We start from the raw sequence: 15423 nt of genomic DNA, 5'->3' as shown, positions 1-15423 counted from the left end.
GGGATAAAGAAAGATAGCCACAATGTATTCATAACAATCCCTCTACATTATTGTTGCATTTTATACAAATTCTACTTGGAAAAAAAAAATCACAAACCTATTGTCACTGAGATTGATGACTTTTAATTTCTGCATATCACCCATTTCTTCAGGGAGAAATTCAAGCTTATTAGAATGCAGAAACAACACAGTTACATGTTTCCAGTTTCCAATCTAAAAAAAAAAAAAAAAAAAAGCCCCACAATGAATTAATAATTAATCTTCACAACATCAATATGAAAATTTTTAAAAGAATTAGTATTGAAGCTATTTTGTCTTGAAAGTTTATTCTTACATACCTTTTAGCTTCAGTACACAGCAATGAATTCCTACTTGTTGCTTTAAAAATCAGATTTCATTATTTATAAACTTATATATTTGTATACAGTCTCCTTTGAAAACACACACACACACACAAGAAAACCTCTCAAAAATTAGTAACTGGCTGTTCACAAGCTGCACAGACTATTTAAAAACATTAAAATATTCATTTTGTAGACTTTCAATAAATACATACCTCTGATGGCAACTGAGTTAAAAAGTTATGATCTGCAGCAAATGTTCTTATATTCGAGAGCTGACCAACAGATGAAGGCAATGTTTCAATCTCATTGAAACTGCAGTCCAGTTCTTCTACTGATATTAACCTGCAAAAAAAAAAAATTAACTCCTCTATACAGACTAATTAATCCAACATTAATTGAACATCTGCAGTTTAAATGAAGTTAATATCACCATTAATTATTTCAAATGGAGTTCAAAATAAACCTAAGGAATTAAAATCCAAGAAGAATCCTTTGCTGATGGCCTAAAATGTGTTTTAGGTTGGGTGTTTTTTCCAGTTAGTTCCTTGCAAGTTTTTGGTTCTGTTTTGAGCTTGCTTACTTTTTAAAAATCTCCTTTACACTGTCCTCACAATGAAAATCGTGAGGTCAGCAACAATGAGTGCTTGTGTAGTACATGACAACATGCCAGGGTAAGGCATTAAGAACATTCAGAACCAGACAGACTATAGCAAAATCAGAGCTGAGCACAGTTTTTCAACAAGTAAAGAATTTCAAGTGTTAGAGACTGTGAACATAAGAATCTGGCAGTACTTTGTAAACTCTGACAACAAAAGATAACCTATATTAATTAAAATATATGAAAAAAATTGGAAGACATTATACATTTGTACAGCATTTAATTGTGAGCCAATTATTTTTGCTATTTTTGCAAGTTTTAAATTAAATTGTTGAACACCAAAATATATATTAAAAAACTTGCTGATGGACAGCTGAAAATTCTCCATATATATATACAAATATATATATAAAAAAAGATAAATACATGTTCGTATTTACTTTTTACAAAATTTTTGAGATTAGACAATCATCTGCAATATCTACAACAGCCATGTTATTATAAAAAAAAAAAAACAGTTTCAGGAAGCTAACTGACTCTTAAAGTATCCTGTTTTCTGTCAGAGTCAATTTTTGCTTTATAGATAGGTGGCTGCATTAAGGAAGGAACATATGTCCTTTGTTATTAAGTGATAGGAACATACATGCTGCAAAGTAGAACTAAGATATGAAAACACTTGCTTGAAATTGTATTAGGACATTAACATGTAGAAGAAATTAAGTCAAGTAGTTATAAAAAACTCCGAAAGAGAAGCCACTGTTACAGAAAAGTGTTCAGAAAGGCAATTAAACTTCTTATTTTGGCGAAATACCTACCCTCCTATGGAGTCAGGCAAATAAATTAACTGGTTTTCATCAATTTTAAGTGTTGTCACCTTTTTCAGAGAACCTATAATAGGAACAAGTAAATCAAAATGGACATTTGAGTTCATCAAGCTGAGTTTAAATTAAGAGGGGGGAAAAACCCAACATTATGGGCAAGCAACCACATCTCTATTCCCTGGCATGCCTATGTACTTTCAAGGAAATAAGGAGTTGAGCTTACAGAACTTGTTTGCCAGTTTACAATGTGTCAACCATTTGGGTAGGCGGGTGGGGGCAGGTAGAAATAGGATTTTTTTCTGATAGAGACAGCAGTTTTTCATTTATTTACAAACTACTGTAAAAGTAAAGAATGCTCCAAAACAATTTTAAGTTATTCAGCCATATATTACAGCTTTATCAAGAACTGGCACTTCTACTCAACTGAAACAGATCTAGAATGTAATTTTTTCATTTTCAAGTGCTCCGTGTCTTAACTACAGGCTTTTAAAAACATGAATTAACTTAAAATACAAACCAATAGACTCTGGCAGTTGCTGAAGTGAATTACTGGATAACAGTAGGTCTTGCAGACTTTCACAACCTGAAATACCTTCTTCGACTACTTCAATGTTGTTTTTAGAAACATCCAAGTATGTCAGTTGTTTCAAAGTGCCTATAAACTAAAAGTAAGAGAAAATAATGTGTTCTAGAAAGTGCAGGTTCAAAACAGAAAACCCAGCAGATTTGACCTCTCAAGTGTAATGCCAGAGAAAAAGAATTAGAGTACTGAAATACAATTTTATGCAAAACACACAAACTTTCAAATGAAGTATTTTGTGCAGATAAGCACAGCTGATGTTTTTGCACACACAGACACCCCACAGTAGCTCTGCATGTCCCTAAAGTCAGTCTTCTGCACATTCAACAGTTTGATTCAGTTACCATGAATCAAGTAATTGAAGCTTTAGAACAGACTTCAGAAAGAGAGACATAATGTGAGGACATCATTATGCTCCAGTAGACTTTTAATGCTCATTTTTGCCTTTTGTGTAAAACTGCATCCTCAAAAACAACGACGAAACCCTAACTGTACTAAACTGAAAGAAACAAGGCAAAATATAAGCTTGTATTACCATTCCACATGAATGAAGGATAAGCCTGAAATTCATGAACACTACTCTATTAAAATCTTCATTGTCAGAAATATAGTTTTATTTTATTGTAAAACACAGTTCAGCTCATATTTTGCAATCAAACCACTTAACTATATAAGAGTTAGCTGATGGAAAAACAGTAGCAAAGACTACTGATCAGGCAGGAAGGCCACATTTCACATGGCTGCTCATGATTTTAAAGTTAAAAACAAGTCCACTGCTTCCCAAATTTCAAATACTCATTTATTAGTGTGTTACAACTTAAGCAAAGGCTCTCAAGTACTGTAATAATAGGTCAGCCTGGACCATATGTAATCCTGAAAGATGTCAGAAACCCATACAAAGTCAACAGACTGTTTTCTCAGGAGCTGGCTATGCTCCCTGTTTACACAGCACCAGAATTGGCACTGCTTGTTTTGCAGCTGTGACCAGTGAAAATCCACACAACATATTTATCCTGTATATTCCTGCTTGCTGTCTAACATACACGAATCCCTTTCCGGAAGGGCCATTTAAACCTAAATTTGATTTAAGAGTTTTACTAGAGTATTCCTGAATTGCAACATAATTTTTAGACGAGAAATATATAAATTTCAATGAAAAAAAAACAAAAGAAAACAAACCAAAAAGTTCTGAATGCAGCTCTCATGTTCAGTGATAATTTCCAAGTGGACTAGTTAAGCATTCAAGCACCATTTAGCCTTTTGGCGTTAAGTAATACTAAAATTACATAACATCTTCAACATATGTGATCACTGACAAAGCAAGTACTCGTATAATTTAAAATACTCTATGTTTAACACAGCAAAAGAACTTACCCCAGGAATAAGTGTTAATCTATTACCATCCATCCAAAATTCCTTTAATCCACTCAGTTGTTCAAGTACTTCAGGCTGTAATGGGAAGCCATTTAAAAAAAAAATCTTATGAAAAAACCCAGTGAATGGCAAAAACAACTCCAGTGATATGTCTATTGCAACTTGAGTAATAGACATATTTTTACTATAGACATATTGTTACTATAGCTGTTATACCCACTGTTTTTCACTGGGTCATCAAAGAAAACCCAGATAATTAACTTTTAAAATGAAAAGATATACCAGATATAAAAAAACTTTGAAGAATTTGACTACAGCACTAAATTATCTATAGAGACAGGCTTTCTGTTGGTTTGCTGCCAGAAAGTATTACTTTTCAACAGGCACGGCTGAAAACTCTAAGTACATGTTACATGCACAATTTTGATGGATCAACTTCTGATCGACTCAGAAGACTTGTTTTTCAAAAACTCCAGTGATTTTTTCATTTGGGGGAAAATCAAAACAAATTTCATTTTTCTATCAACAGAGTCTGCATCTCCATGTTATAAGCAAACCACTCCATCCATAAAATGAAGTGCAGGATTGTGTTTCCACTGTAACTTATTTTTAAAAGTGTCTTGTTTATCAGGGAAAGACCCCTTCTTGGTAAATATTCACACTGCATATGCCTACCTATTTGAACTTCCCTCCTGAGAAAGCAATACAAAAGAGGTACTACAGCACCTTAATAAGTACAGCCAAGTTCAGATAAATGCTAAGTAAGTTTTGTTATACAGTAAATAGACATGATTTCTGCTTAAGTTGCAGTCCTAACTCCCATCTCATTTTCCAAGACAAAGTTGTAATTCAAACATTAGTTTAAGGCTCCCACACAAATATCTACCTTATGACAAGAATATGGCAGTCATGGTAAGGGCTAGATGTTTAACTATAATAATGAAAAATTCTTTAAATACACTCCCCTATTTTCCAAACCATATTAGTAGGCAAGTGTTCAGCTCTGCATATTCTACTAGTGGTGGACAAAGGCTTGACTCTATTGTGTTGCAGGTCAGCAAGTTTCATTATATTTCTATTTCAATTCCTTTACCTAGGAAAGTACTTGTAAAAAAGCAGAGAGATGTTATGTGACTCTTAAATACAAGATATATTTGCCTGTGAGAACACAAGCAGGAAACAAGTCAATACATGCTGAAGGAAAAATCAGAGCACCTCAATTGTAAATACTGCTTTGAACAACATTCAAATTTAATAACCTTTGGATCTAGTTTGTGCACAATAATAAAAGCAGGTTATGCACAAAATTGTAACATTCAATACATGATAATCAATAAGTGTTTAGAATTTATTCTACGCCAAACTATTTTGTTTATAATTCAAACACTATTACTAGTAATTATTTACCAGTATAGTAACCACACTATATAACAATGTTATTTTTAAATGGAGTAGAAACATACTCTCATTCATACAATCACACACATAATTTTTATAACAGGCTTCATAAAGTAGTTGTAAGATACAAATAATTCTTAGCAGCAGAACTCTTAAGATGATGTTCATGTTTTCATATTTGTTAAAAACTGATCAAAGATAAGAAGATTTTTAAAAATGCAGAGCTCTTTTCTAAGGCAAAACTCACCACTTCTGTGAATTCATTACTTCCTAAGTCCAGTCTTTCCAGCTGAGTCAGTCTGGACATGGTTCTGCATAGAAAGGAGATTAATAAAGAATTACTAGCTACATCAAATCTTACAGATTTACAAAAATCTAGTAATCAATATTAAGTAATGACGTTATTCTGTGACTGGAATGATATCTAATTACAGATAAATTTTTCACACACTGGTTAACCAGGCACATATTACTGACCCTGCACATTGCTGAGTGTCACACAAAGAGTACACTGCAACACAGTTGAAACTGCAAGATGAACTTGCAAAAACTAAGGACCAGTAAAGAAATCTTCATGATAAAGAATAATGCAGTGGTGTATCTCTTCTTTTGAGTGCTTCAGCTTTTTATGTACAGTGACAGTATGTCCCTTCAGCAGTCAAAGGCTGGTTAACTACGTGATTTCTTCTCAAAGAAAGACTACTGCCCACTGATCAGTTAAAACAGAGAAAAACACTGTTCAATCACAGTGTCTAACACCACCTTTTTACCTCTCCAGGCTGCTAAGTTGCATCCATGTGAGGTGGTTTGGAACCCTAATTAATTCTCTAGTCATATATTAAATAAGATTACTAAACTGGATTTTGTGACACATCAATACTCTTTAACCTAACTTACAGAAATACTAAATCAATGTCTGAAATAAAAATAAAATTCATTACTTCAAGCTGTGTTTTGGAAACATTTTTCCTCTATGTAAATTCACTTTAGGGACTCCACAGAGATTATCTACCATTGCACATGGTGTCTACACAACGGGTACTGCACAGTCAACAGCAGCTCTACCTGAAAGTATTTTTTAAGAGACTGTGAATCCCTCATATGAAATCATATTATTATCATATTTATTTAATAATAGATTTTCACAGGATCATTAATAGTATCTAAAGCTTCCATATATAAACTGCAATGGTATACATACTATAAAGTTCTGGAAAAATTAAATATGGTAGTGTCTTGTATATTGTCAGAATATCACACTAGTTTGTTCAAGAAAAAATTGCATGCACATAAGATGCTCTATGCAGCTATTCAAAGCTTCAATTTTTCTTCAAATACAGTAAGATCCACAGTCGCTCTGAACATAGAGTTAAACATAATGGAAAATATAATATTTACTGAAAGTAATTTAATGTAATTATTAATATTATTCATTAAATAATCTCCAAGAAGGAGATTCAATATTTGTTTAGAAATTTGGTTTTCATGCCACGAACAAACTAGGAATTTAGTGTAAGTTTGTAAAGACAAGACCGAGACAAAAGCAGCAGAAGCATTTTTTGCACTGTACAAATAGTATACACATGCTTTGAAGGAAAGCCTCTAGCAAACATTCCTACTGTCTTAGAGAAAGAAAAACAAACAAACAAAAAATAAAACATTAAGAGTACTTCCAGAAGATTCTAAGAAACAATTTCCCTCATTTCTTGAAGCTAACGAATGATTATCAGTATGCTACCATTCTTTTTCAACTTCTAACTTAACTTATATGAGTCACTCTGAAATCCTGCAGGAGATTAATCTCTGAAAGCTTTGTGAGACCATGCCAATACCAATTGTAGTGCTATATGTTCCTAACAAATTTGCCCCAAAGAGTCTCCCAGAAGCACTGCTGAAGAACTCCTTTAAAAGGATCTAACATTGCATTCCATACATTTGAAACTTCATAGACCACACTATGCAAACCAATGTTACATAAAGATGACAGGATAACAAGATAAATTTATTGATTTGGGGCCTGTTATTTCCCTTGTCTAAATGACTGTGATCTAGCAAACACATCCACTCAACTACAAAACATAACAAACGTGTTTGCAAGATGAGAGTCTCCAAAATATTCCCTCCTCTCACTGCTGTTTGCAAAATAAATACTTCAGAATATTTCAGATATTCTAGGACTAATATCTCCTTGCTTTCCTGTACAGTTTGTAGAGAAACACCTTCAGACAAAACACAAAAAAGGCTTCCAATAATTTATGGTAGCAGGAAAATTCAATGCCAAATGATGTTGAAACAAACATTAACTAGATCGTGGAATTACACCTATTTTCGTCTTTGACATGGCGCTGTGTAATCCCTCCCATAAACTGAAAGCTTCTTTCATAATTCATATTATTGAACTTGGCATCAATTCAACTCAATATTAAAGGATCAGATAGCCTAAATTATGCCTCAAATTCTGCTGTTGTAGACAGACAGCTTCACTAAGGTTAACACTGTGGTTGATGTCAAGTGGCATACAATTCAAGGGGGGTGAGTGTGATGGAAAGACTGGGTCCTGAATCACTATAATTATACTTTCAAATCCATTGCTTCTTTCTAAAAAGCTTACTCTTTTTATTGACAATTGGGCCATAGAAGCTTAAAAAAATTTAAAGAAAAAAAAAAAAAAGCACCATATTTTTACTGGATCATCTTCCCAATTCACCTATCAGAAAAATGCCTCTAAAATAGTTTCTGTGTGTTTTTTGTTTCCTTTCAGAAATAGTTTTATCCAGCTATTTTGCATTATAATGCTACCACTTGCAGTTTCTGGCTGTGGATAAGCTCCAAACAAAATTATACATATTTGGCATAAAGTTTGGCATAAAGCAACATTGATGTAGTGTGTTGGCATTGATTACACATTTTGATTAACATTCTTTCAAGTACTTCATACTTAAGTGTCAAAAATTATGCGCATGTTTTACTCAGAAAGAGGGCTAGTTTGATGCTGTAGAATTTATCCAAATACATTTCTAATTACAAATAGAATATTAGAAAGATGAGAGTCACCGGAAAACAAGAAAAGATACTGGTATTCTATAGTAAAAATATTAGGACTTATTGCTATATCTCATTAACATCAAAAAACTGCTTTGAATTTTCTACGCTTTTTAAAGCTGTATAGCATCCTCTATAAGAGTACCAGAATAGAATAAAGCTGGCACAGCTCAGCATGCTCAGATTATTACGGAGGAGAAACAGAAGACTTCTTCATGACAGTTGCTGTTTAGTTTTCAATCAAGAATAGAACTCTGAAAACACTGAAGCCAACAAAAAGTTTCCCAGCACCTTCAAAAAGGGATATGTTTGACTTAAAACACATTAAAGCATGTATTATTGTCTCATGGCTACAAGAATAAACTACATTTTTAGAAATATTACATGTAATTCATGCTGTTAGTGTTAATTATGGCAATTAAGATCAGAGTGATCTTATAAACAAAATCTGTATCAGCTGGAAGTTTTAATTATAGCTACTGTTCCTCAGTTGGGAGTAACCTAATTTAGAGAGCTACCACTCTAAATTACATGTCCTCTAATCTTTTTCTGCTGAAAACTGGTGATAACAGAGAGAGCTGAAGAGAATTGAGAGTATTTATACCACAGAATGCTTCACACTTTGAGGATGTAAATTCACACTTTCTGATGCTGTACATGTTGTTACAGATATGAGTTCTGGTTTGTTTATAGAGCAGATTCCACAGTACAGTATCTAGGCACTTAAAAAGGGAATCCCAATAGAACATAACCCTTGATCATGTCTTAGGCATATAATTAGCTATAGTCACTAAAAAAACTGGCTGTTGTATTTGAAGAATTGGCAATTTCTACTTCAGCCTACTGCATGCAAGTGCCTCCTAGCATGAGAAGGACAGAGTGAATATTCAATTGTTAGAGCCTCCTCTTCTCCACCAAAACTTCTTGCATCCACAAAAACCAGCAAGTCTACCAATTTCTGTTGCAAGAGAAAAATCACTTTTACAGTACCCACATCTTCATGACTCTGCAGATGGCTATTTACATCCCATCCCTGGGATCTGTTTCTTTCTTCATTGACCTCTTATATCTTTGTTAACCTGCTTGGAGCTCCACAGTCCCAGATGGAAAATTCTGAGCATTGCTCTTGTTCATAGAAACAACAGGAACAGCATCAGCCTGGGCTTGTTTGATGAAGTAAGTGAGAATGGCAAGGGACTAGAAAAATGCTACCTTTTAAGAGAGAGGTACAACTGGATTAATGTTAAAACAAATGCTGTAGGAATTTCTACAGCTATACTATACTTACTTTGGCAATATTTTTAATTGGTTTTCTCTAAGTTCCAGTATCTGGAGTTTAGTTAATCTGTAACAGAAAAACATAATAAATTACTACAACATTCTGTATTTAATAGCAAAAGCAATCTCTGAACTTATTTATATTACAGAATTAAAAGAATCTGGAAGTTGTAAATTTTTTTTCCTGTGACATTTTGTGCAAAATCTGCATGTTATTTTTAATTCATTGGCTGGTTGTTGGTAAAGCAATAAACAAACTAGATCTTGCCTGCTTCTCTGCACCTGTTTGACACATTTGTTTTCCTTAATCCCAGAGATATTGAAACACTTCATTGGATTAATAATGGGTACATGCTATCATTATAATGAAAAGTACTCAGGAAGTAACAGAAAGGTAGGATCACTTTGCACATTTAAAGATGTTCAATTTCTACTACTGGCAATGTAACAAGGAGTTTAATACGAAAAGCCTTATCTGAGCAATACCTGTAGTCTTCCACCTGATAGCTTTAAATTAATCTTGGATTTCCTTCCATATTCTCTTTCTAGTCAGCTTCTGAATCCATTTTGATATTCCTGTTAGAAGGTGGTTTGACCTTTTTTCCAGTAAATCCTTGGTTGCAAGACAAACAACCTCTAAATCCCAACTCAACTGCTTAGCCAAGGTTAAGTTCCAACCAGTCTTCACATACAAGCAACGTACCATTCCCAGGGAAATTTTTTGTATTGGGAGAGAAGTGACAAAGCTCTATTTGTTTAAAAAAAATAAGAAACTGATTTGTTTAAAATACAGATAGGATTATAATGACAAGAACTCTACATGTGACCCACTGACAGTGCTCACAAAACACAAAATACAGCATTAAGGTCCCTGACTTTGAAAGAAGCTTAGGGAGTAGATCAGTCTTTCCTGAAGGTGCTTAACTAGTGTAAGGACAGAGCCAAAAATCTTAATTTTAATTAAGTGGTAAGAACTATCCTTTGTGTAGAAATAAAAGGTGAAAACAGAATTTATTTTTCCTCTAGACATTTACTCATTTTTGGATGAGTTTGAAAGCAGCAATCTGCCATGCCCACAAATAACCTAAGAATGTAAGAGTCATCTTGAAAGGGAGGTCAGTGCAGCCCAGCATTGCAAACAGCACTCACCATCTGGTAGCAGCTGCTGGAGGGGAACCTCCTCCCTCCAACTTCTAAAAAAAAAAACAAAAAACACTCGCCACACCCCAACATTCTAACAGTAGTGAAAGAATACCCTAATAAGAACCCGATTCATTGTAATAGCACTGCTGTTCATGTAGAACATAAGTGGGAAAGACCTCATGGCCATCCTACCCTACCAGCACCTGAAGATAACAATCTAGTACAAAACAGAATTTTTAAGAACCTTCAGACATGAATGAACATTTTGGGCTTTGATTTCTAAACCAACCACAGCATTAGCTTCAGCTGGTGTTTTGCTTTGATGACAGGGAAGATAGCTACACAGCTTGTAGGTTTTTCTTCACAATTCATGTGTGCAATCAACTTCCGTTGAATGCAGTGGCAGCAAATCTCCCTTCATATGCTAAGCTATAAATATGCACACCCACATTTTGCTGACTTTAGCCAAAACTGACTGTATGACACTTGTAATAAGCTAATTCTGTGAACTTAAAGATTGCCTTTGGGGACAGGAATGTTCATAGCTTTGTTACCTTGTTTCCTGTTCTAATCTTTCCTCAGCTAGCTTGAAACTGAAGATTTAAATATCCAGTTTCTTATGTGTAGACTACACAGAAGCTACTAGGAAAACATTCTTAACCTCTCCTTGCTGGGAGGTATAGGCTGTGTTTGAACATGTCATTTTCTTCCAGTAATTGATGAGAAATACTGGAGACAAATACTGAAGAGCTAATTCAAGTTTAAAATAATAATGCACATTGAATACTAGGTCTAGCTGTTTTTCCAGTTTCTGGTGCTAAGAATGCAGCATCCATCCAAGCTGAGCATCTGAACTGCCGTAAGGGACCTGAAGAAGTGGCATTTAATTTGGAAAAGAAATAGAGGACTAATTCACCTATATTAAAGGAAAAATGGAATTCATAGTGGAAGAATATATGTCATCTGGACCATTCTGTGGCAAAGATCTGCTCTACTTGTATAGAAATAATTTCTGAACTTGAAAAAATCCATCACCATAGAACTACCTGCACATCACCAATGCACAAAGCTGTAACAAGTATTATTCAACTGGAAGTACACATTCTGTAATAACCTAAAAATTTATCAGTATTGTTCTTGAATCATAACCATCTTAGCCTTTTAAAATGCAGCACAACTTTTCAATAAAATGAAATGTCTACATGAACAATTTTCCAGATGATCGATATCCTTCCTAAATCTGATTTTTTAAACAATACCACCTGTAAAAAATGTAAAAGAAATACACAGCAGGTACACTCGAAGCTTGCTGTGCAACAAGCAGTCATTCCTTGGAAATCTAAAAATACCGCATTGAAAGATGTTCCTTACTTTACACCTCCTCAGCAGATTTCCTAAAGCAGAATATTTTTATTTTAAATTGTTACTAAAATGCAAAGGCAAGCAGAATAAAATGTATGCATCTTGCAGGCTGCATTTACAAAAGTTTCTGCAAAACACATATATACATATACGTAACTAAATTTGATTATCATTGTACATTTATGCAAAAAATATCCTGAAGTAGATACTACTAAAACCATCTACTGCTACAGATACTACTGGCAAATTGTTGAGAAAATAGATATAAAGCAAATTAATTGCAACATCACAGAGGCACTGGAAGCAATTTCCCATTATAGACAACATTCCCAGTTTTTTTGAATTACACTGAAGATAAATCTCTGCTTATCTTAAACACTCATTAGTAAATAATGTTTCCCTTTTAAAACCTTGTCTCAAAATGAGCAAGCTGTGAGCTTAAAGTTAAACATGTTCTGCTTATATATTTTTGTATCTAAATGTAAATATATATTATGTATTGAGATACAACAGGTACTATTTTCTTAGGCAAGCACAGCAATTCTCAGATGTGTATGCACGGGCATGACGGCTAATGCCACGATCTGCGCCAATATCAGTGCATTCAAATTTGAATTTGTGAATGGAGGAAAAAACCTCACTTTGTCACCTAAGAAGTTCAAAGGAACAGGTAAATCATATCAAAAATCTAGTGACCTTTAGTAAGTCTAACAGGCTGGACAAGAACAACACCATTCAAGGATAGCAAATATACAATATTCATTTAAAATGGGGAAAAAAGATAGCATAATCTTGACTTCACAATTATGAAAATCTTTAGCACATATTCTGAAGATGAGAATAAAGCATGGAGATAAATCAAATAAAACACTGTATGGATATAAAAGTGCTTTCCATTACAAAAAATTTCTTTCTCTAAGCATCACGCTGAGTGTTAGAGGTGCTCAAAGACCCTTTCTAGGACTATCCTGTCCAGTATTTTTTGATAGCAACATTTTAGAATCAGAAAAATGTTTAACTTTGTTTATGTCGCAGACAATACAGTGATTTAGTAAGATGCCATAAAGGAAAAAAAAAGCCTGTACAGCCTTAAGGACTAAAAAAAATTTAAAAAAGGATAAGAAGCCATAGCACCAGGCCAAGTACTTAGGATTTCCTTGTAGGCATCAGCCATTTCTAACTGAACTGTCCAATACATCAGTTAATCATGTAGGAAATTACACTAGTCAGCTGCAAAAAGCATAATTGGAACATTGGAGACAACCACAGACATTTCCAAGAGAAACAAGAAGATAACCATGACACTACAAGCCATGAAGAGATCTCAATTCAAATTCTAAATATAGCTATAGATGTCATCATCCTCTGTCAAGAAAAAGATGAATTAAAACTGAAACCTGTTCCAAGATATATTAATATAATCAGACACAAAGGAAAACCTACCACACCAGAAGGGAAACAATTTTGTTTAGCCTAATAAAGGGATATGAGAACAGTACAAATACAGCAGGTGAGAGAATGAGGGACAACACTCGTGAGAAATGGCAGCAATTAAACTAGAAACAATGAACAATCAGAGAGAAAGAGATGTAAGAAGCCAGGTTTCTAACCTGACACATAGAGCATAAAAACCTTCTCAGCTGTAATATGTATTGGCTTAGTTTTCAGGAGACATTATTATTTGACAATAGTAGCCAGTAAGACCAGGCAACACAACTCAGTTACTTTGCACACTCCTAAATAGTGAAAAGTAATAGCTTTAAGGCCACATAAAAAAAAAAAAAAAAAAAAAAAAAAAAAATTTGCATCAAACTTGAAAAAACTGAAGGCTTGTCATTTATGAGATTAAATATTTCAAAAGCTTCCAAGTGTTTATTTGCTTATAAAAGTAGTATTTCCATATTCTGAAGCAGAAGTTAAAAGACTTTGCACTACAAAGTATTTATACCTAGTTGTAAAATTGTGGGATGGCAGAGCAGTCTCATCACTTAAGAAGTATTCCATGTCAAAGGGGTCTGAACCTTATTTTGAAATAGTATTTTAATGTTTAATTGCTTTCCAATTTATTTGATCTAAACATTAACTTCCTATAGAACACTATGTATTCTATGCAACACTGTTTTAGAAGGTAAACTTATATACATAAATACTTTAAATTAATTCTCTTAGGTATACAACAGGATGCTGCAAGTCACTAGATTTTAACAAACAAGGCAGAGCTCTTCATAACTACCAACACTAAAATGGAAAATTGGCTTTCAAGTTATATTCAGGAACTGATTTATTCTTATGACGTGAGTAATTAATGACTTCACCATTTTACTAACCATTAAGCATTATAGAAGCTGACAGTGTCAAAGAACAAATTATAAGAATTTTTAATGTGGATTACATGTAAGATTAACTTAAAGGATTAGCTGTGTCAACCTGAAGTCTTCAAGTTCATCTGTAGTGTGTGCTTTTACTATGAAAATCTTACCATTTGGTTGGACTATTAAAAAACAGAACAGAAAAAGCACAGACAATCATTATAATTCCAACAAGATTATGCATATTCCAGATATTCTTCAACCTGAATCATAAGCAGCTGTTTTGACAGCTGAATGTGTAGCAGATCTGGTGCTCCTAAGCATTCATCAGGGAATGACCAGTAACAGAGATCAAGCCAACAGCTCTGATCACAGATGACTAATAAACTAATGGTCACTAGTGGAGAGCACCTGTCTTATGTTCCTTATTGCTCATCTCCTGATCTGCCCAAATGCTGCAGCACTATCTGGGGGCTGTGGCTATCTCTGGGCAAACTGTGCTGACCTAAATATAACCATACAGCCTGAGGCATTTTTTTCACTCAGCAACATCATTGCTTAACTAATAGCTGCATTTTCTGAAAGAGATGTTTGCTAGACATGGGATGGGTCAGGACAGTGACAATTTAGGAAAAGAGAGCATAAAATAAGAATGGAGAGGGGAGAACTGCAGAAATGGCTGAAAGCAGTGTGATAAGGACAGCATGACCTATGCTCATCCAGAAGTTTTCCTTTTATGAGTGTTATCCTTTCAGTTTTGCTCCCAAGATGTAATCTATTTTACAGAGGTAGCAGATTAGTATTTATCTTGTACTAAAACTATGACATGTAACAGTTTTGCATAGTCAGTACACCATAAATATGCCAGGTTTTTCAGAAATATTCCTGACAATAAAGGACTTGAGAGTTATAGTTGTGCATGAAGTAATTTGTACATCCAGGATGGCAGGACAAGTGGAATTACAGTTGTCATTATTTACTTCACTCTAATTACTACATGACAAGCAACACAAATTTCAAAAATACTAGTCTTCCTTACTTACCAGACTAGTGTTGGAAAAGAAACAAGAATGCAAATGAGTTTTACGCCCTTCAAAAGCATTCCGTCTGTCCTTCAGAAGTCAAAACTAAAAACTGCTGATACAGATTCAGGACATTTTTTCTCTGTAACTAT

At 34.0% G+C, this 15423-nt stretch overlaps 1 protein-coding gene across 9 annotated transcripts in view; it reads right to left on the bottom strand.

Annotated features, from left to right (window-relative positions):
• Positions 1-15423, bottom strand: part of ERBIN (erbb2 interacting protein) — a 114427-nt gene that overhangs the window by 30100 nt on the left and 68904 nt on the right. For all 9 annotated transcript variants that reach the window (XM_056513371.1, XM_056513365.1, XM_056513368.1 and 6 more), the window contains 7 exons: positions 9446-9502; positions 5363-5426; positions 3718-3792; positions 2281-2425; positions 1758-1830; positions 557-686; positions 98-213 (listed from right to left, as the gene is read on the bottom strand). In XM_056513371.1, the coding sequence (XP_056369346.1) occupies positions 98-213; positions 557-686; positions 1758-1830; positions 2281-2425; positions 3718-3792; positions 5363-5426; positions 9446-9502 (660 nt within the window). The remainder of the gene's footprint in view (positions 1-97; positions 214-556; positions 687-1757; positions 1831-2280; positions 2426-3717; positions 3793-5362; positions 5427-9445; positions 9503-15423) is intronic.

The sequence above is a fragment of the Oenanthe melanoleuca genome, chromosome Z (genome assembly GCF_029582105.1).
Source record: "Oenanthe melanoleuca isolate GR-GAL-2019-014 chromosome Z, OMel1.0, whole genome shotgun sequence".
Taxonomy (NCBI): Eukaryota; Metazoa; Chordata; class Aves; order Passeriformes; family Muscicapidae; genus Oenanthe; species Oenanthe melanoleuca.
Note: the sequence above shows the minus strand (reverse complement) of the source record. Positions and strands in the feature narration are given on the sequence as shown.